The following is a 21,020-nucleotide window of genomic DNA, read 5'->3' on the forward strand; positions in this document are numbered from 1 at the left end:
ATCATTTTCTATAGTGTTATAAAACCGCAAAGCACATTATGATAAAATGTAGGATTATTAAACGATGAGAGGGTATTTTAATGATATTCTCTGTCTATTCACCCTGTACAACTCGACCCTGCACAACTCCATCGTTGTGCGTCAACGAAGAGCCCACTAATTAAGCATCAGCATCTCTCTGCTTCTCGCGGAGAACTGAGGACAGCGGAATATATGGCATAGGCCTGCGGAGGGAGGGGTCTTGGTGGTGCTGGACGACCGGAAGGCTCCGTACCGCCGCTGAATGGAATCCGGCTGTGTCCGAAAAGCAATGGCTATGGGTTTGACATCGAAAAAGGCATCTTCTCGGAGCGTCGGCGTGGAGCGAAGAAATCTCATCACCGTATGCAGGTAAACACAAGGGAGCAGAGGTTTCGTGTGGTTGGCACGTCATGTTAACCACACATATTAGTGAATGCATGCATGGAAATACATGTGTAATGGCTTATGCTGCAATGTATGAAGCGTTGGAATAATTTGCGGCTGCAATAGTTAAGTGTTAGTGCCAGCTCTGTGTCCTGTGTTGGGAACAAACAATCATACGATAAGAAAACGAAAAGAAAAACAAAAGGCAACATATTTCACAGCTATGGGCACTGTGGTAGCCTATACATTAGGCTACTTGGGGAAATTTAAATGGGTAAATGTTTTACGTTATTTTTATCTTTGTAAGTAACGGTGAGAAAGAACCAGATCGCCTTATAAATTAACAGCCACATATGCGGTTTCACCTTGGTGGACACCCCGCTGTCTCCGCCGCTATGTCGGCCTATTTGAAAGGAAAGTGGATTAAATGGGGTGTGTGAGGCCTATGTTGGAGAGGGCATTGGTCCACCAGAATTCCCCAGGTCGGTGATGTAGCAATGACGACAACCTTTTTGGAACGAGGACATTATTTACCGCTTATAGAAATGCTGCTCCAAGATAATGACATCACAGTGAAATCGGATGTTTATTATGGTCATTGAATGCTGCTGTGCTATACTCATTACCCAATGTGCCTTATCTCTGTCCTTATGCATCTATACTGTAAGCTTCCTCATCACTGTGTGTTAACATGTACCATGGTGAGTCATCATGGTTTATATCCCTGTCTTCATATCTGTTGTGTGTTAACATGTACCATGGTGAGTCATCATGGTTTATATCCCTGTCTTCATGCCTGTTGTGTGTTAACATGTACCATGGTGAGTCATCATGGTTTAAATCCCTGTCTTCGTGTCCGTTGTGTGTTAACATGTACCACGGTGATTCATCATGGTTTATATCCCTGTCTTCATATAAGGAGCTCCAGTAGGAACAGCAACTGGATTGTTGCCTCAGAAACGTGTGGGTCTGTGGCTTGTAGCTTGTATGTTAGCGATGTGAATATATTATCTGTGGGCACCCTCATGATCAGATGAGGCATGTATGTGTCCAGTGTGTGCTGTCACTCTGAGCGGCCAGGAGACCCATTGTCTTGCCGTCAGGGACACATTTTATCTCCTGAGGGAGGCATTGTTCTACAGAGGACCAACGGGAGTGACATCACTCAAGCTCCTGGTGCTCTCACTAAATAATTTCTAGACAAAGAAATTAACAGAAAATGAGTTACGCTCATGTGTAGTGTTGGTAGGCTTATATGGTTCATGACATTGTTACTAATCATGGATATCTTGCCATCCTTCCAATCCGATGACATCGACATTGGCCACATCCTCATGATATGACATGTTGAGTTTAGTGTTTGTTTGCTGCTTGGATAGAAGAATAAAGAGACAAATGAGAACTCCAGGAACACGATCAAGCACTTTTTATTACAGCACCTCTCTGTCAAGGGTTCTGTCTGCATTCAGTGGAACACAGTGTAATGGAACACATAGAACAGACATGGATCAGGACCAGAAATTAAGAATGTTTTCAAAGACACAGACTTCAGACTCCAAGAAGGATTAGTGAGAGAACAAAGAGACATTTGTTGCAGTTCGGTCATTTTTCAGAAGCTGACCGTGCCAAGAACATTTAATCCAAGACATTTAAAGACACAGGCACAGGACACAAAACAAAAAATGTTCACAACAGTTTTTCATCAGTAATGCTAATCATACAGTTTTCTCCACTGGGAAAGACATTAATTACTTTTCAATGAGAGCTATAAATTAAGTTTAATGCAAGGGTAATACATGTATTCCCCAGGCTTTGAATATCTGAAAGCATCTGTGTCGATGTCAAGTCTACCTTTTGTATTGTGCAGTCTAAGATGGGCTGTAAGTCATAGAGGCCTCTTTTCCTGCCAGACAGACGTGTACCACTTCCATGTTTCAGCCAATGACAGCCCTTGTCCCAGGTGGTGTTGAAGTTGACAGAGGTTGTGAATGTTTGTGACCTCAGGACCTCTGGCTGTGCATAGAGTCAGGCTGATGTTATGTGTGTCTCGTTGTATAGGCAGGGCTACCAGCAGAGCAGAGCAGGGCAGCCTTGGGGCAAAGAATAGAGGGTGGATCTGTGCTCCAGACTAATGCCAAGAGTAGTGGAGGGAGTCATGAAAAAGGTTTGACTGATATGGACACAGTTATCTTCAGATCATTAGCCATCCCTCCCAACGAAGCCCAAATTAGTGTTCAGTTAGCACACCAGCCCAAGCATGATCCTTCTTCTAACACTAATGCACGTGTATATATTCAATTTGAATACAAAACATTTCCTCCACTATCACAACATGCACATTTACCAGACATCGACACACATAGATTAACATGTTTGGACTTCCTATTTTTCATTTTTTGGAAGTAAATCCTTGTCTTGAGGCCTATTTGTGAATGCTCTATTATCATACAGAGTTGTTCTTGATTACTGAATTTGAATCCGTTTACTGTGTCATTGACCCTTGGTGAAATGCTGGACCCAGAGCTTCATCCCCATGTCAATTTGTCATCAGGGATCATAATGGATTTCCCCAAACTGGCATCACACTCCCATTCAAAGCTCTTCCTCCAAGTCATTAACATGGTTGTTTTAGTGCTATACTGATATAGTAGGGCTCAGTAATACTAGTAGACCTACTCTATGATGGCACATCTCATGGGTTGGCCCTGTTTTTGACACCAAAGCCAAGATATAGTGACTTCTAAAATGCAGTGATCTGATGTGTCAAAGTGACCTCCCCATTACATCATGTTTCATCGACTGAACTTATTTTGATGACAGAGATTTCCATGCACAGCAATAGACAGTACAGTGTCGGAAATCTGGAAATACTCTCAACATCACAGGGAACTATTGTTTCTTCCCTGGGTCAAAGGTCTTAGGTCATTAGTTAAGTCAGCAGAGGTCATAGATATACAGTATGGTCCAGCTGGTAGTCTCCAAGTGAAAAAGTCTCATGTATTCATGCACTCATTTTATGTTTGTTTGAAAATGACTGAAGAAATCTCAGTTGGAACTTGACACCATGAACTTTTCAAGTCCTGAGAAAAAAATAACTTTTGAAGGAGATACCACTCATGCCTTAAGCTGGCTTTCATTTATAAGTATTTACCATGGCCAGAATAATAATAAAATGTCAAGAATAAAATAAGTCTTACATAACAGTATAGCTGTTGCTATGGGCTACATATGTTTTTAAAACATGGCGGGACCAGAGCTTCATCTGTACTTGGTTCATCTGAGAGAAACAGACTGTACCAATAGCTGCTATTTTACCTTATTGAAAAGAGGCCAAACCAGGAGAAACCGCTATCACTAGGGAATCTTGTTACAGGCCAGTTGATATATTACTTTGTTGTTGCATATTCTGGCCTAAGAGCTCTCATGACGAGGTCCATGACTGGATGAACACTGTTGGTGCCAACACGTTGAACCTAAGAAAACAACATAAATAAGATGGTTAAAGATTTGGAGGTCCTACCCTCTTGCTTCCTGTAAATAAAAGTGGATGAGATGAGAAGGAAGAGCAAGTCGTCTTTTTTCTGTTGAAGCCTTCAATTGTTTTGGGTGTGGCTGGGGAGAATGTGTCATTACTGTCTCTGTTGTAATATCCTGAGGAGGACTTATAAAGTGGAACCAGCTGCACAATGATTGTAAAGTACTTTGAAACTTGAATGTGGGTTCTGTGAGGGACTGTACAGTATGGTTCTTCACTCTGAGTGTGTCCTTTCTTGTGTTAAACAATGGGAAAGCACCACAAATGGTCCCAGTCTTCACCCCTCTCTCCCTCTCTCTCTCAGCCTCTCTCTCTCAGCCTCTCTCTCTCAGCCTCTCTCAGCCTCTCTCTCTACCTCTCTCTCAGCCTCAGGGTTCCACTGCTCTACTTTTGTCCTCGTAAAAACCCTTCTCATCCACTCAGAAGTGGCTGTCCCATTGTGCACATTAAAGCAGCACTTGGAGCCTGCCATCCTAGAATAACAAATTATGATTGTAATATTGGTGTTCTTTTCAGCCTAATTATCCTCTTGTTTCCCTCTTGTTTTCACATATTTCTAGCATATTAATGCACAAAAGACCTCTGCCTTACTGAACATAAGCAAGGTTCATTGGCATTGCAATGTGAACGTTACCAGCAGGACCAACCACTTCACATTACAGTATATATACACTATTATACAAGTTCAGATATCACTTGAACCTTTCCCCACCTTCCTCCTCTCCTATTACCATATCTACTGTCTCTGTGACATACCATATCCTTCATATCACATCCCCTCATCATGTTCATTATTATGAATTATGCCTTCAGTTCTTCCCAGCCCAGCACCTCTATTTTTCTACTTTTTCTACTCCTCCAAATGCACATACACTGGCCATGAGACACCCTGCCTGGCTCCTCATTCCATACACTGGCCATGAGACACCCTGCCTGGCTCCTCATTCCATACACTGGCCATGAGACACCCTGCCTGGCTCCTCATTCCATACACTGGCCATGAGACACCCTGCCTGGCTCCTCATTCCATACACTGGCCATGAGACACCCTGCCTGGCTCCTCATTCCATACACTGGCCATGAGACACCCTGCCTGGCTCCTCATTCCCTTCACATTCACTTCACTGAGATGTGAGGCACACCCTTCCATCTATCGATATTGCTTGATGTGACACGTTATTTTGGTCATAACGTTTGTAGTCTCTCCTTCAGAGCAAATAAGTCAACTAATACTATCTCCTCCCATGATATTGCATGGCGCATAGACACAGGGCTTGCATCTCCTCCCCTGGCTGAGCTCATCTCCCCTATGGGAGGGATCCTCCAGGTGCACACACACCCAGTAGAGAATGTGAAACACAGCATCACACCGACAGTGTTCACTTCACATGGCCGTGGCCAGGGAGGAATCCTCCAGTGTCAGCTGATCCTGCTGGTTAGGCCAAGACTGGAGAGGAGAGGAGAGGAGAGGAGAGGAGAGGAGAGGAGAGGAGAGGAGAGGGGAGGGGAGGGGGGCAATGAGGGAGAGAGTTAGTCAGACAAAGTGGGGAAGAGATAAAATTGTGATTGAGAGCTGTCAATCCTAATCTTCTGAGATTATTTTGGACAAATTAGAGAACCCTGATCCTAAATTGTATTGTAAATGAAGCACAACTGAACGTAAGTACAGTAGGAAAGGTAGCAAAAAGAACAAGAGGACGTTTGAAGAGAGCTGAGAGTGGGTTTGGCTGAGGCACAAAGGATGTTTGTTTTAAGCCCGGGCAGTTGTTTTTCAGTGTCAAATCGTACCAAGTGTATTTACTGTGGCACTCAATCCATTATCATTTAAGGCATATCAGTTATTACCGCTCTAACTCCCCTTCACATCCAGAGACATTATCAATTTATAATCATTCAACCACAATATTAGATTCTGATGTTGTAATCACATAAACTGATTTTACTGATAATCAGAGATGACCATCTTGCTAACTACTGATTTCCTTGACATATCAGGACTGCAGAAATACCTAAAGTGCCTAATTTTCATAGAATATTGCAACAATGTAGCAGGCTAAATGTTCTCAAAGTTTTGTTCTAGGCAACTGAATAGGGTGTCCAACAGTAACATGTACAACAGACATTGACTTCTGCACAACACATAACTCAAGATTCATGGGTAGAGTAGAACACATCTAAGAATTCTAAAACCACTGACCTGTTTCCTTGATAAAATCCTGTTTGATCGAAAAAGTAAAATGGTCCAAAGCAAAATAATCCAGTGTTTTAGAAGTCAGTTTAGATATAGCCTGTGTAGATGTTGCGGTGATGTCCTTATGTCCCCTGTGATGGTGTTGTTGTATGTTGTCTTTAAGTTTTGTTGAATTAGCCACCAGTCCCTCCACCCAATGATGTCCACTCTCATCTAGAGGGTCTTGCGTTTGGCGAAAAAGGCTTTTCGAAACGAGGTGGTGGTGGTGCCCCTGCTGAAGGAGGCATTGCCCATAGTGAGCTTGGTCTTGGCACTGGCGATGGTGGAGGCACCCAGAGAAGTGGTCTTCTTGCCCCTGGTGATAGACGAGTTGCCCACAGTGAGCTTGGTCTTGCCCCTCTTGATAGTGGTGTTTCCCAGGGAGAGGGCCGTCTTCCCCTCGGTGATGCTGGTGTTGCCCATTGAGAAGAAGGTTGAATTCCTGACCCTGCTTAGGTGGTGGATTTTGGGGTTCACTCGGCGCGACACATCGCACGCTCATGCAGTACACCCCGCTCAGTAAAGCTTGGGTGTGATAGTAACAGTAACGAGAGTCCAGAGTAGACCAGAATGCTAAGCGTGGATAGTGCTACCCCCGTGTCACATAATGCCTTCGTTGAGCTTATAGACGTGGGCTCTGGAAGGCCACATACCACCCATGTGTCCCTGTGAATGGACAGAGGCAGCCGTAGGTGGCTGTAGCCTATCTGAGGGCTTGGTACAGTGGAACGATTGTCCCATCACCACCACGACGTGGCTGAAGGAGACATTGTTGCCCAGAGGACAATATGTGGTGACATCACTTGATCCTGCGGCATTGTTGCCTATATCCCCTGATTGTAAATCCTTGGTTCTGTGTGAAGCTGTATGGAACATGTGCATCATGAAACATATAATGTGAGACATTATTATATAGGCAAGGATGTTGACGTAAGTTCATGTTTTCCATCAATGGCCTATGTCTGCTCTTCTCAAATGTGCAATGTGCATCTTGGCTTCAGTCTCCAATATGGGTGTGGCTCTTAGGATTTTTCCAAGTGTCTGTGTCCGTAAAATTGTTTATTCCATTTAGAGATGATCAGATAATCTTATATTGCATTTGTCTATGGTCCTTTAGTATGAAAATAATTCATTATTCCACTTCAGGACAGTACATATAATTTGTTTCCTACTACTTGTATGTTATATAATAAGTAAAATTTGCAAACAAACAAAATTAAGCCAAGCAGTGTTGAAGCAGTTATTTTATAAGCATCAGGTTACATCAATCAATCAATCAGTTATGACAGACACATTTCCTAGTTTAAGACTGTCCTTATAAACTGAACATAGCATAGTTATTGTAATGTGTTCAACCTTGAAACAGACCAATTTAATCAGCATTCAATTGTTGTTTTATAACAAATGGGGACATTTAAACTGTATTTTTGATTCAGAGAATTACCGTTGAGGTTCTCTGTTGAACAGCACACTGATGATGACACATGCTTTGTCCAGTGTCTCCACATACACCACACACAGCTGTGTCCTCCTGCCTCCCTGCCAACACACCACCAACCTCATCTCCTCTGTCACACATCTGAATATCTCATTTCAAGCCTGTTAGATCCCTAACACATCCTAACAATAGTCTCATCATGTGGGATTCATTTTGAAAGACATGCTAAATGTTTTTCTTTGAAAACATGAACGCTTCATTGACACTCGAGCTGCAGAATGCTGCACATTGATCAGACACATGGAATAACTGATTACAGATGGACATGATTTAAGCTACTACTGACCTGCTAAAAGTCCCTCTGTTTTGAGTGTAACCGTATACAATAATCACAGATGGAAATCCCAGTAGATGTTCCGTGTAGTTTGTCTGCCCCTAGTGAGGCTGGATTTGACCACAGACACAGACTTCTCTCCATGGGTGAAGGTCAGAGTGGTCAGAGAGCTGGTGGTCTGGTCTCGTGTCACGGAGGTCTTTCCCATGGTCACAGTGATCTTTCCCAGGGTAGCGGTGGTTCTGCTCCACGAGACAGAGGACTTGCCCCAGGAGATGGCGTACTTAGTCTTCAGAATCAAGATCCTGCCCTTAGTGAAGCTAGTCTTGCTGGACAGGAAGGTGACTTTCCACTCCTCCTCTTCACTCAAGTCTTTTTTTGACGTCCTGGTTGCTTTGGGAGTCTTGGCCCTGGCGTCTGAGCTCCTGTCCATTTATTCTAGGTGGTCCTGCGCTTTGGCATCAGAGCCTTCCGGAAGGAGGTGGTGGTGGTTCCCCTGGTGAAACTAGCTCGGCCAAGAGCTACTGTGGTCTTCTCCCTACTGATGGTGGAGTCCCCCATGGAGGTGGTGGTCACTCCTCTGGAGACAGAGGTGTTGCCCATCGCGACCGTGGTCTTGCCCCTGGCTATGGAAGTTTTGCCCACTGCCAGGGCAGTCTTGCCCTCGGTGATGCTAGTGTTTCCCATGGAACAAGAGGCAGTCAGCCCTAGTCTGTGCCTGGACTCTCAGCTTACACTCAGCAGGCACAGCATAGCCTCTAGCGCTTAGCTCTCAGTGGGATGTGCAGTGAAATCTTGAGGTCATCAACCAAACTAAATCAGTGGCTACAGCTGTCCTAAATAGATCAGACCACCGTGTATAGGGGGGGGGGGTCGTATTTGGTCATACTCTGATGTCGGCTGGTTCCTTACAGGGAACAGACCAAGGGACGGACAGGACCTGGGAGCCCATACTGAACAAAGGCTGCCACGCCGACAACCGTGTCATCTGCCATTGGTTGAGACAAGGGGGTTAATTGTGTTGTTGTCACGGACACTTTGCGGAGCATCTGAAGGGGGACATTGTGTTGCACACAAGACAATTGGGGGTGACCTCAGATGCATTCGATGGCATTGCTCCCAAAGAACTCCTCTCAGCTATTGTTTAGCACAAGTCAAGTACAGTAGTACATTTGTCTCTGCCTGTCTGCTTCTACTGTTGTTTTTTACATGATTTCTTTACTTTCAACATACTGTACCTCTTTGCTACTTGCATTTTTATTGCATATATAATAGTTTTGCAAATATGTACGTAGTTATCTTGTTTGTTTCTCATTCCTCTGTCTCTCTCTCCTCCTCTCTTTTAGATTCTCGGTGAAGACACTCCTGGAAAAGTACACAGCTGAGCCCATCGATGACTCATCCGAGGAGTTTGTCAACTTCGCTGCAATCTTGGAACACATCCTCAGCCACCGCTTCAAAGGTAACATGGCAGGTACAGGACATGGAAGTGTCCATCAGTCTCTCGGTCTTCTAATTCAGGATACGGAAGCCTCAAGGCTTACCCTAGATTCAAATGTTACTATTTACCTATTTACATAATATGTATAATGTCACACATATAATAGGGAAATGTAATGATTTTTACATGAGCTCATGGCATGCCCATCTCTTTTGACTGAGTTAAAGTGCTGGATGCAAAGCCAATCTGCTGTGATGTGTTGAGTGACAGGGACACTGTGTGGGCTGTTGTAGGAGATGGGAGTCATTGTCAGTGTTTTATCTTTGGACCAGGTCCAGGAAGCTGGTTCATTTCAGATGGCCAGCGAAGTTTCTGGGACTACATCCGGCTGGCATGCAGCAAGGTGCAGAACAACTGCATCGCCAGCATCGAAAACATTGAGAACATCAGCACCTCACGAGCCAAGGCAAGGACGAGGATCATCTGTGTGTGTGTGTGTGTGTGTGTGTGTGTGTGTCACCAGAGCTTCAGAGTAAAAAATCCCTTAGCTGGCACTCACGCTCTCGTTCCCACTGACCCCCCCCTTTCTCTCTCTTTCTCTCCTTCCATTGTTTCCTGCAGGGTCGGGCATGGATCCGTGTGGCGCTGATGGAGAAGCGTCTGTCTGAGTATGTGGCCACAGCCCTGAGGGACACACGGACAACCAGGTCAGATGTACCACAAAATAGTATCCCATCTAGCCTATTAACTACCAAGCTACCTTAGAAACAACATGCAAAACATAACTAATCATAAGGCTTTGCACTGCAGGAGGTTCTATGATGACGGAGCCATCATACTGAGAGAGGAGGCCACTGTTCTGACAGGCATGCTCATTGGCCTCAGTGCCATAGACTTCAGGTGAGGCAGCATTACTCAGGCCTGCAGAATCATAGCATTATTATTTGTTACATTGTTATCTTAAAGTTCATAATTCTTTCTCTGTCCAGTTTTTGCTTGAAGGGGGAGGCGCTGGATGGGAAGTCCCTTGCAGTGATTGACTTCACACCTTACCTGAAGTTCACTCAGAGGTGAGACAACCGCATGCCCACTTCGTGAATATATGTCATACTTGTCAGTAGCTTAGTCATACAAATGACTATAAGCAGTGTGTAAAGGTGTGTAACTCCCCTGCTATATGTCCCCTGCTTACAGCTATGACTACCTGAGTGATGAGGATGACCGGTGCAGTGTGGACAGCAGTGCCAGTGACGAAAGTGTCCCAGAACACCCCTACATCCCCCTGGTCACCGACGAGGAGAGCTGGAGGAACAAGTGTCGCAAGATGGAACAGAGGTTTAAGATCGTGTACGCCCAGAAGGTGACCTTTTGACCTCCTGATAACCTTACATTCCTAAAGACATGGGGCATAGAATCTCTTCCAGCTTTTCAGGTCTCTCCGGAGATGTTCCATCGGGTTCGAGTCCAGGCTCTGGCTGGGCCGCTCAAGGACATTTGAAGACTTGTCCCCAAAGCCACTCCTGCGTTGTCTTGGCTGTGTGCTTAGGGTCATTGTCCTGTTGGAAGATTAACCTTCGCCCCAGTCTGAGGTCCTGAGCGCTCTGTAGCAGGTTTTCATCAAGGATCTCTCTGTACTTTGCTCCGTTCATCTTTCCCTCAATCCTGACCAGTCTCCCTGTCCCTGCCTTTGAAAAACATACCCACAACAGGATGCTGCCACCACCATGCTTCACCGTAGGGATGGTGCCAGGTTTCCTCCAGACGTAACGCTTGGCATTCAGGCCAAAGAGTTCAATCTTGATTTCATCAGACCAGATCATCTTGTTTCTCATGGTCTGAAAGTCTTTAGGTGACTTTTGGCAAATTCCAAGTGGACTTTCATGTGCCTTTTACTGAGGAGTGGCTTCCGTCTGGCCACTCTACCATAAAGGCCTGATTGGTAAAGTGCTGCAGAGATGGTTGTCCTTCTGGAAGGTTCTCCTATCTTCACAGAGGAACTCTAGAGCTCTGTCAGAGTGACCATCGGGTTCTTGGTCACCTCCATAACCAAGGCCCTTCTCCCTCGATTGCTCAGTTTGGCCGGGCGGGCAGCTCAGGGAAGAGTCTTGGTGGTTCTAAACTTCTTCAATTTAAGAATGATGGAAGCCACTGTGGTTTTGGGGGCCTTTAATGCTGCAGACATTTTTTGGTAGCCTTCCCCAGATCTGTGCCTCGACACAGTCCTGTCTCTGAGCTCTACGGACAATTCCTTCAACCTCATGGCTTGGTTTTTGCTCTGCACTGTCAACTGTGGTACCTTATGTAGACAGGTGTGAGCCCTTCCAAATCATGTCCAATCAATTGAATTTACGACAAGTGGAAACCAATCAAGTTGTAGAAACATCTCAAGGATGATCAATGGAAACAATATAGATCTGAGCTCAATTTCGAGTTTCATAGTAAAGGGTCTGAATATTTATGAAAATAACGTATTTCAGTTTTTAAGATTGCCTACATTTTCAAAAAATTGTCATTATGGTGTATTGTGTGTAGATTGATGAATTTATTTGATTTTAACCATTTTAGAATAAGGCTGTAACAAAATGTGGAAAAAGTCAAGGGGTCTGAATACTTTCCGAAGGCACTGTATATAGAGTAAAAACTTTATGTACTTTTGGGGTATGCAGAACACAGTCTATCTGTATGCACTCCAGTCCTATCTTCTAACTGTGTGTCTGCGTCTGGGTCGGTGCCTGTGTCTGGGATGCAGGGCTACCTGGAGGAGCTGGTGCGTCTGCGGGAGTCCCAGCTGAAGAACGTGGAGACGGAGAACAAGAAGCTGAGTGTCAGGCTAGAGGAGCTCAGAGTCCAGAGCCTGCAGGAGAAGAAGGAGCTGGAGTCCATCGTACTGGAGCTGCAGGCACAACTGTGAGAGCAGTATACAAATGCACACACACTGGTATACATTGACGGGGACACATACAAACATCATAAACAGACACACACAAATGCAGTACATAACATATCAGATGATTTTAAGAGTTAATCACAAGCCTGTTCCTTCCAGCACTGCCCTCATCCCCTGTGATTCTTCCCACCTGACTAAGGATCTGTCCATCCCTCTGGTCAACCAGTGGCCCTCCATACGAGGCTACAACAACCAGGGGGACGTCAAGCTCTTCCGCAGGTATATCTACTGTATGAGTGTGTGTATATGTGCATGTGTGTGATTTTTGTGCTACTGTACATTTAAAGCTGCAATATGTAACTTTTTGGGCGACCCAACCAAATTCACATAGAAATGTGTGATATAGACATGTCATTCTCATTGAAAGGAAGTATAAGAAGTGTATATCTGTTCTATGTGTGGTATTTCTATGCTTCCCGTTCTTAAGTTTCATTTTGCATTCTTTTACTTTCGGTTTTGTACAGCATCTTCAAACGGCTGGTTTTGGTTATGGAAAATATATTTCACAGCGGTTTAGATGGTACGATGATGGAACGCTACACTATACTTACTTGCTTTGTCACATAAACTAAAATTAGGAAAACTATTATAATTTTAGCAAACAGGAAATGTCGAAGCGATTTCCACACAGATGTTATTGTAACAGTATTTCATGATGTCACTCATCCCTTCAGGAGAAGCTTCCACAGTTTGGAGCAGCTCTCAGCTGACGTCAGTCTGAACTCTGATTCCCAGAAGACAGATGGGCACCAGAACGGAGATACAGGTTGGTGCTCAACAGATAAATGTACATAATACAAACACATTTGTAGACGCACAGCAATGTATACTGATTCTGCAGAAATATGTGAACCGAGTCACCCACTGTCATACATGCACCAACACAAAACCACACAGAAACAGAAACCCACTTAGAAGAATGCATCCACATGTCCGCACAAACACACACATACAAAGGCATGTTTGAACAGTGTCTATGGTGTATTTTGTGTGGGTGTTTAAGTTATGCTGATAGCTAAAGTGTGCTTTAGGGACAGAGTTGTATTGTGTTTTGTCTATTCTCTCTGTAGGAAAAGACTACACCCCTTCTATGCTGGGTCTCTGTGGCTCTCTGGCCTCTCTCCCCAGCTGCAAGTCCATGTCCAGCCTCAAGTCCAGTGAGTGTCTGGTCAACATCAGCATGGAACCCAGCCCTGCACTCTCCCCCAGCTAGGGGGCGCCATGCTGACAGAGCTCTGTCTGCCCAGCGCAAAGCCAACAACCAACCAACCCCACCCGCCTGCCTCAACCTGGAGACACTCAATAGATCATGAACATCTACCTACCTACTGTCACTATTAACACAGTTACCAACAAAACCCTTTTTCAACCAAACCCTTCTCCAACCAACTCCACTCAACCCACTGCTTCATGTCTGCAAAGATTAGAGGGGGAAAAGCTCTTCAATATTTCTGGATTTTTGTGTGGATTAAATTAAAGTTGTAATGAAACTAAAAGGATCCTAGTTCTTTTGTGCCCCTCCTCACCCACACCCTCGCTCATATCCTCACACTGTCTATCCTGCTCTTTCACTGTTGTGTGTGTGAATTCCTATGTCAAAATGTTGGCCTGTATTTAATGCCTTTTGGACACATCTAACTAGCGCAATTCAAAGCTACAAAACTATCCAAAAGCATGTATTTATCTATTTAAATTCTCCTCACCTCTAGATCTCCTTATCCAACTCTTTCTCTGCACCTGACACATCTGGTCATTGTACTGTCTGTGTGTCAGTCTGTCCCAGCCCTGCCTCAGCCTATACTATCCTCCTGCCTGCCTGTCAAAATGACAGACAAACTGGAATGACGCAACTGATTAAGTCAGAACACTTGGAGGAGAAGGCTGAACTGAATTCTAACAACAACATCAGCTATTCTTAGGTGGTTGTGAGTGGATGTAGGTTGAGTGTTGCTAACATAGTGGCTAGATGTGCATTTGATGCATGTGGCTGAATGATATTGGCATTGTTCCTCCATTATACTGGGTTTTGGATGGCCTGAATCTCCAAATCATTGACCTGCTTGAGTAATCAGATATTACTGTTTCAGTATGTGTTCATGTGTGCAGCAATTGGTTACATCTGTCTATCAACAGTTTTGTTGTCACTTTGCTTTTAATATTTTGTTGATGAATCTGATTTTATAAATCAAGTGTTCTGTTATTTTTACACGTGCATATTTGGTTATTTTTGTTCAATGACCTATGCTATTAGTTGCAATAAACTGCCTTATTTTTGTTATGTCAATCCCTTTTCAGTGAGTATTTTTTTCTCTGCAAGGTGTGTAAACTTTAAGGTATGTTTACCCTCAACTACTCCACTGGTTTCAACAGTATACATCTGTAATACTCATGTTGATTTTCTACTAATGAAAGGATTCCATTTAAGCAGCCCTTGATTAGTTGAGACGAGTGCGTTTGTAAGCTATTGGGCCAAGAAAAAAGTAATTGATTTCAGTACATTGTGCTGCAAACCTGCAGGACCATCGCACAGATTTTGCCTATCGGATATGATTAAATGCACAGAAATAGAATAAATAGAATGGACAAATCATTGTCTTGAATGTGGATACCTTTCTATTCAATATATTTCTATGCATTTAACCCTGTACGAAAGGTGAAATCCAAATGGATAATTTTTGATAAACTGGGCCCAGGATTGAATGTGTCCAAGGTGCTCTATGGCACCATCTAGTGGTCAATTTACTAATGTGTCCCCAATCAATCAATTGGTGGGCAGTGCTGCTGCAGGTGTGGTGTCCAATTAACAGTCACATCAGGTCATTGTTCTGTTTCTGGAAGGCAGAGGGTTGGTATGTTTGATAGAACTTTGTAAAACCAAATGTAAGATTTAGGATTGATTTGTAGGTCTATGCATGTTGGTAATGGGACATTTAGATCACTAAAGTTCATATTTAGTTTAGAGGGATTAACACTATGTTTAGCATATTTATATTTTCCCTTTCTGTAATACACATGACTTCCAGTGTTTGTGACACTCAAGGTGTGGGTTGATGGTCAATAGACTGTTATGGATTATTATCATATCTGTTGATAGTGGGTGATGCCAGACGATGTACAAGGACGCACTTATTATTCACTGTAGTATTGTATTTATGACACTGTGTGATTCTGTAGCAGCTGACCAAGTCACTGCCTTCTGTTTTGACTAACTACAAGCTTCTTGGGCTGGTGTTTCCATAGCTTAAATCAGACTTTGATACCAATTCTTGGTATACAGTCTGAAGCAAAGCACTGCAGAATTGTGGTAATGTTCCTTACAAGCCAGAATGTTGAATAGCATTACATTTGAACTTACTCTATTGGTTGTCTGTGCAGTTGGTCCTTCACCTGTTTGAAATTTGAGACAAAATATCCAACGGAAAGTATTGTTTACCCAACTTTTTAGTGCACCAGTACTGAAGTAGAAATTTCTAGCACTTGGCACAAAACCATGTAAACACCTTGTATTATGTGTGCAGGTATATCCATCTCGCGTGTTAAGTCATGAGCAAACACATCTTGATTGCCACACACAGAGCCATGTTTTGAAGTCTGTTTAATATTTTCCTGTGGATATTTTGTCATATTCTGACAAGCTGAATGACCAACACCCAATCATCAGAGTACGTTCCAATAATTGTATTCAACATTCGTGACAAACGAGGGACGTTTCGTTATTTTTTTGTGTGTGTGGTATTGCCTACACAATTGAAGGCCCACGTTTGTGACTAGAACATTTGGTGCTGTCTGATTAGTATATAAAGGGCCAGTCTCCAAGATGTCAGACATTTTCTGTGCTGGATGTGTCTCCTTGTTGCAACTTCTTATAAACCAGATTGGTTTTTGATTGACTTTGTCTGCGAATGCTCTTTTTTTGTAAACCTAGACATTACTTTTACAATATGATTTTGTCTTGTGCAGATGAGAATGTCAAAGTCCACTTCAAAGCCTTCCAGGCTGTTGGATTTTACGTTCTGTGCTGGCTTTGTGTTGGGGTTCTGTCTCTGTTTCATGGCCATTGCTTACTACAGAGCTTATCAGATCTCTCAGGAGACAGTGCCCTTGCCCTCACGGACCAGCAGCCTCTTGGGTGAGCTCCCTTCAGGTAAATTGGAGCTACAGTATTTTTTACACCTCTCTGAATATCTCCAATACACTCAGCCACATGATTCTCTCTCTCTTTCTCTTTCTCTGCTCTCTGCTGTTGCCACTAATGCCTCAGTCCTCTCGCCATTGCCCCCCTCCCCCTCTTCGGGTCGACTGCTCTGCTGGGTGTTGACCTCACCCCAGACTCTGTGGACCAGAGCTAAACACATAGTGAACACCTGGGGGCCTCGCTGTGACACACTGCTCTTCATGAGCTCTAAGCCGGACCTCCTGTTCCCTGGGACTGTGCTGGCTCTGGCAACAGAGGAGGGACGGGCCAACCTGTACAATAAGACCATGGCCGCTTTCAACTTACTGCATGACAGGTAATGCTCCCACAACACCAGTATGTTCTCCTAATCTCTCTCACATTGATGGAGGACATGATTCTGGTGGTCTAGTGGTATCCATGTGATATGGGAGATCTACAGTGCATTTGGAAAGTATTCAGACCCCTTCAATTTTTCCACATTTTGTTCTGTTACAGCTGTATTATAAAATTAAATATACACACAATATCCTATAATGACAAAGTGAAAACAGGTTTTTAGAAATGTTTGCAAATACCTTAAACTGAAACACCTTATTTACATAAGTATTCAGACCCTTTGCTATGAGACTCGTAATGAGCTCAGGTGCATTCTGTTTCCATTGATCATCCTTGAGATGGTTCTACAACTTGATTTGAGTCCACCTGTGGTAAATTCAATTGATTGGACATGATTTGGAAACCCTGTCTATATAAGGTCCCACAGTTGACAGTACATGTCAGATCAAAACCAAGCTATGAGCTCGTAGGAATTTTCCGTAGAGCTCTGAGACAGGATTGTGTCGAGGCACAGATCTGGGAAAGGGTCACAACATTTCTGCAGCATTGAAGGTCCTCAAGAACACAGTGGCCTCCATCTTTCTTAAATGGAAGAAGTTTGGAACCACCAAGACTCTCACTAGAGTTAGCCGCCTGGCAAAACTGAGCAATCGGGGGTGACCAAGAACCTGATGGTCACTCTGACAGAGCTCTAGAGTTCCTCTGTGGAGATGGGAGAATCTTCCAGAAGGACAACCATCTCTGCAACAGTCCACCAATCAGTTATTTATGGTAGAGTGGCCAGACGGAAGCCACTCCTCAGTAAAAGACACATGACAGTCCGCTTGAAGTTTGCCAAAAGACACCTAAAGGACTCTCAGACCATGAGAAGCAAGATTCCCTGGTCTGATGAAACCAAGATTGAACTCTTTGGCCTGAATGCCAAGCGTCACGTCTGATGGAAGCATCATGCTGTGGGGATTTTTTTCAGCGGCAGGGACAGGGAGACTAGTCAGTATTGAGGGAAAGGAAAGATGAACGGAGCAAAGTACATAGAGATCCTTGATGAAAACCTGCTCCAGAGCGCTCAGGACCTCAGACTGGGGCGAAAGTTCATCTTCCAACAGGACAAAGACCCTGAGCACACAGCCAAGGCAATGCAGGAGTGGCTTCTGGAAAAGTCTCAATGTTCTTAAGTGGCCTAGCCAGATCCCGGGCTTTAACCTGATTGAACATGAATATAGCTGTGCAGCGACGCTCCTCATCCAACCTGACAGCTTGAGAGGATCTGCAGAGAAGAATATGAGATACTCCCCAAATACAGGTGTGCCAAGCTTGTAGCATCATACCCAAGAATACTCAAGGCTGTAATTGCTGCCAAAGATGCTTCAACAAAGGGTCTGAATACTTATGCAAATGTAATATTACAGTTTCTATTTTATACATTTGCAAAAATTGATAAACTGTTTTTGTTTTGTGATGGAGTCTTGTGTGTAGATTGATGAAGAAAATAAACTATTTAATCAATTTTAGAATAAGGCTGTAACGTAAGAAAAAGTGAAGGGGTCTGAATACTTTCTAAATGCACTGAATGTATGTAGTGCAATGTGGATGGATGGGCTGATGACAGACTGTCAGTCAGGAGACCTATGTAAAGATGCTCGTTTTTTGGTCACCCATCTACACACAATGTCACAAATTTGTAAACATTTCTAAAAACATTATCTCATTTACATGAGTATTCACACACCGGAGTCAATACATGTTAGAATCATATTTGGCAGTGATTACAGCTGTGAGTTTTTCTGGCTAAATCTCTAAGAACTTTGTACACCTGGATTGTACAATATTTGTACATTATTCTTTTTAAAGATCTTTAAGTTTTGTTGGTCATTGCTAGACAGCCATTATGAAGTCTTGTCATAGATTTCTAAAAATATAATTCCACTTTGACATTATGGGGTGTTGTGTGTAAGCCAGTAACACACAATTTCAAATTAATCCATTTTAAATTCAGGCTGTAACACAACAAAATGTTGGAAAGGTCAAGGGGTGTGAATGTGTTCTGAAGGCACTGTGTATTTGTATGTGCTGGTGAAGGAGACAAACTCTACCTTCTGTTTTTGATACCTCCTCTTTCCCTCCATTTCCAGTTACCTAGACAAGGCTGACTGGTTCCTCAAAGCTGATGATGACACCTATGTAATAGTGGAAAACTTGCGTCTGCTCTTGTCTCGGTTCAGCCCAGACCAGCCTGTGTATCTGGGCAGACGTTTTCGCCGCTTTGTCCCTCAAGGCTACATGAGTGGTGGTGCTGGCTATGTACTGAGCCGTGAGTCTGTGAGCCGCTACGTCAGGGCCCTGCACCATGGAACCTGCAGCCAGTCCACCTCTGCAGAGGACCTACTGCTGGGCTTCTGCCTCCAGAAGCTGGGAGTCCCAGCAGGGGACTCTAGAGACCTCCAACACAGGGAAACCTTCCACCCCCTGTGGCTGGGTAAACTTCTCTGTACCGAAGACACACTGCCCAAATGGTTCCACCAGTACAACTATTACCCTTCCAAAGTGGTAAGTAGGTCTACACTCTCAGTAGAACACATATCAAATGACCTCCCTTCAGTGCCATTGAGCTTCCTGCTCATCTGTTTTTTCTTTCTTTCTCCCTCTCTGTCAGGGTCCAGACTGTTGCTCCAATTCATCTGTATCCTTCCATTACGTTAAGCCAGTCAGAATGTACATGCTAGATTACTTCCTGTACCATCTCAGTCCAGTTGGTGGCCACAGGCCAAAGCTGGGTGAGACCAGAGAGGAATAAGCAGAGACCCCTTTCTATGGATTTGACAGTAACATCCCTGATAATAAATAATAATATACATGCGCCCACTGTAATTAATGATGTCATTCTCTTGTAAAGAGTTGTCTTGCAAACATTAAAACCAATATTGTTACTAAAGTCTTTGGTAAGGTCCATGCTAGTTTAAACCAATTCATCATGATCTAGTCTGGATATTTGCCTAGTTACAGTATGTATTCATACGTTGAGTCTGTCATTAAAGTCATAGAGATCCTATTAAATACTTTTCTAATTCCTAATTATATGGTTAAAATACTGTCTTCCAGTGACATACTACATTAGCTGAGGTTCCAAATTGGTGTGTGCGACTAAAAAAATAATTTAACCTCAACCCGGGTAGTTTGAACTGTATGAGGCCCTTTGGAGCCTGCAGATCACTGAAGTGTTACTGGCCGTTTGATTTCTGTTTTCTTCTCCAACGCAGGCCTTTTGCGTCATGTTTTTTCAGAATATATGATAAGAGCTCTGATTTTCAATGTCTTACTTCAGCAGCATCAGCTAACATAATTTGGTAGATCTATGGGCAAGCTGCAAGATCTGAACAGAACTCCAAATCAGGTCATGAACATTCTGGCTTGTACATAGGCTTTTTTAACACTCAAGTTGATCCAATATTGACAATGTTTTGATAAATTATATACTAAACAAAAATATAAATGCAACATGTAAAGTGTTGGTCCCATGTTTCATTTGCTGAAATAAATGATCCCAGACATTTTCCATATGCACAAAAAAGCTTCTCTCTCAAATTTTGTGCCCAAATGTGTTTACGTCCCTGATTCCAAGATATGCCACACCTGTCAGGTGGGTGATTATCAAGAAGCTTATTAAACAACATGATCATTATACAGGTGCACCTTGTCCTGGGGACAATAAAATGCCATTCTAAAATGTGCAGTTTTGTCTCAGAACACAATGCCACAGATGTCTCAAGTTTTGAGGGAGCGTGCAATTGCCATGCATACTGCAGGAATGTCCACCAGAACTGTTGCGAGAGAATTTAATGTTAATTTCTTTACTATTATCCACCTCGATGTCGTCTTAGAGAATTTGGCAGTATGTCCAACCGGCTTCACAACCACAGACCACGTGTAACCACACCAACCCAGGACCTCCACATTCGGCTTCTTCACCTGCGGGCTCGTCTTAGACCAACCAACTGGACAGCTGATGAAACTGGATTTGCCCAATTGAAGAATTTCTGCTCAAACTGTCAGAAACCATCTCGGGAAGTTCATCTGCGTGCTCGTCGTCCACACCAGGGTCTTGACCTGACTGCAGTTCGGTTTTGTAACCGACTTCAGTGGAAAAATGCTCACCTTCGATGGCCACTGGCACACTGGA

The 21,020-nt window shown here is 43.6% G+C and overlaps 2 protein-coding genes and 1 long non-coding RNA gene across 7 annotated transcripts; 2 read left to right on the forward strand and 1 right to left on the reverse strand.

Moving 5' to 3' along the window:
- The first annotated feature begins 165 nt into the window (after positions 1-165).
- On the forward strand, positions 166-14,614 carry LOC115171526 (RUN domain-containing protein 3A-like). Its single transcript, XM_029728450.1, has 11 exons — positions 166-390; positions 9,289-9,404; positions 9,716-9,849; positions 10,005-10,090; positions 10,194-10,283; positions 10,373-10,453; positions 10,578-10,743; positions 12,133-12,290; positions 12,430-12,549; positions 13,005-13,096; positions 13,401-14,614. The coding sequence occupies exons 1-11, from the start codon at positions 284-286 to the stop codon at positions 13,541-13,543; spliced, it is 1,293 nt and encodes a 430-aa protein (XP_029584310.1). The 5' UTR covers positions 166-283; the 3' UTR covers positions 13,544-14,614.
- Positions 1,817-6,342, reverse strand: LOC115171531 (uncharacterized). The gene is made up of 2 exons (XR_003871210.1): positions 6,138-6,342; positions 1,817-5,387 (listed from the first exon to the last, which is right to left on the reverse strand). It is a non-coding gene; the product is annotated as an uncharacterized LOC115171531 (long non-coding RNA).
- A 77-nt stretch (positions 14,615-14,691) lies between the features above and the next one.
- Positions 14,692-19,775, forward strand: LOC115171528 (glycoprotein-N-acetylgalactosamine 3-beta-galactosyltransferase 1). 5 transcript variants are annotated; one of them, XM_029728455.1, is made up of 5 exons: positions 14,692-15,210; positions 16,291-16,474; positions 16,592-16,841; positions 18,976-19,390; positions 19,497-19,775. In XM_029728455.1, the coding sequence occupies exons 2-5, from the start codon at positions 16,291-16,293 to the stop codon at positions 19,635-19,637; spliced, it is 990 nt and encodes a 329-aa protein (XP_029584315.1). In that variant the 5' UTR covers positions 14,692-15,210; the 3' UTR covers positions 19,638-19,775. The 5 variants fall into 5 exon arrangements, with proteins under 5 accessions (XP_029584315.1, XP_029584319.1, XP_029584316.1 ...); XM_029728459.1 differs by having other exon boundaries at positions 19,066-19,390; XM_029728456.1 differs by having other exon boundaries at positions 14,692-15,179.
- The last annotated feature ends 1,245 nt before the right edge of the window (positions 19,776-21,020 follow it).

This window comes from Salmo trutta, chromosome 32, assembly GCF_901001165.1.
Source record: "Salmo trutta chromosome 32, fSalTru1.1, whole genome shotgun sequence".
Lineage (NCBI taxonomy): Eukaryota > Metazoa > Chordata > Actinopteri > Salmoniformes > Salmonidae > Salmo > Salmo trutta.

What these genes read in the sequence shown, in the direction of transcription:
- LOC115171526 (XM_029728450.1), top strand. Translation starts at nt 284, where the DNA reads ATGGAATCCGGCTGTGTCCGAAAAGCAATGGCTATGGGTTTGACATCG. An exon ending in AATCTCATCACCGTATGCAG is followed by an intron (nt 391 to 9,288) that starts GTAAACACAAGG and finishes CCTCTCTTTTAG; the next exon opens with ATTCTCGGTGAAGACACTCC. An exon ending in AGATCGTGTACGCCCAGAAG is followed by an intron (nt 10,744 to 12,132) that starts GTGACCTTTTGA and finishes TCTGGGATGCAG; the next exon opens with GGCTACCTGGAGGAGCTGGT.
- LOC115171528 (XM_029728455.1), top strand. Translation starts at nt 16,291, where the DNA reads ATGAGAATGTCAAAGTCCACTTCAAAGCCTTCCAGGCTGTTGGATTTT. An exon ending in TTCAACTTACTGCATGACAG is followed by an intron (nt 16,842 to 18,975) that starts GTAATGCTCCCA and finishes CTCCATTTCCAG; the next exon opens with TTACCTAGACAAGGCTGACT. An exon ending in ACTATTACCCTTCCAAAGTG is followed by an intron (nt 19,391 to 19,496) that starts GTAAGTAGGTCT and finishes CCTCTCTGTCAG; the next exon opens with GGTCCAGACTGTTGCTCCAA.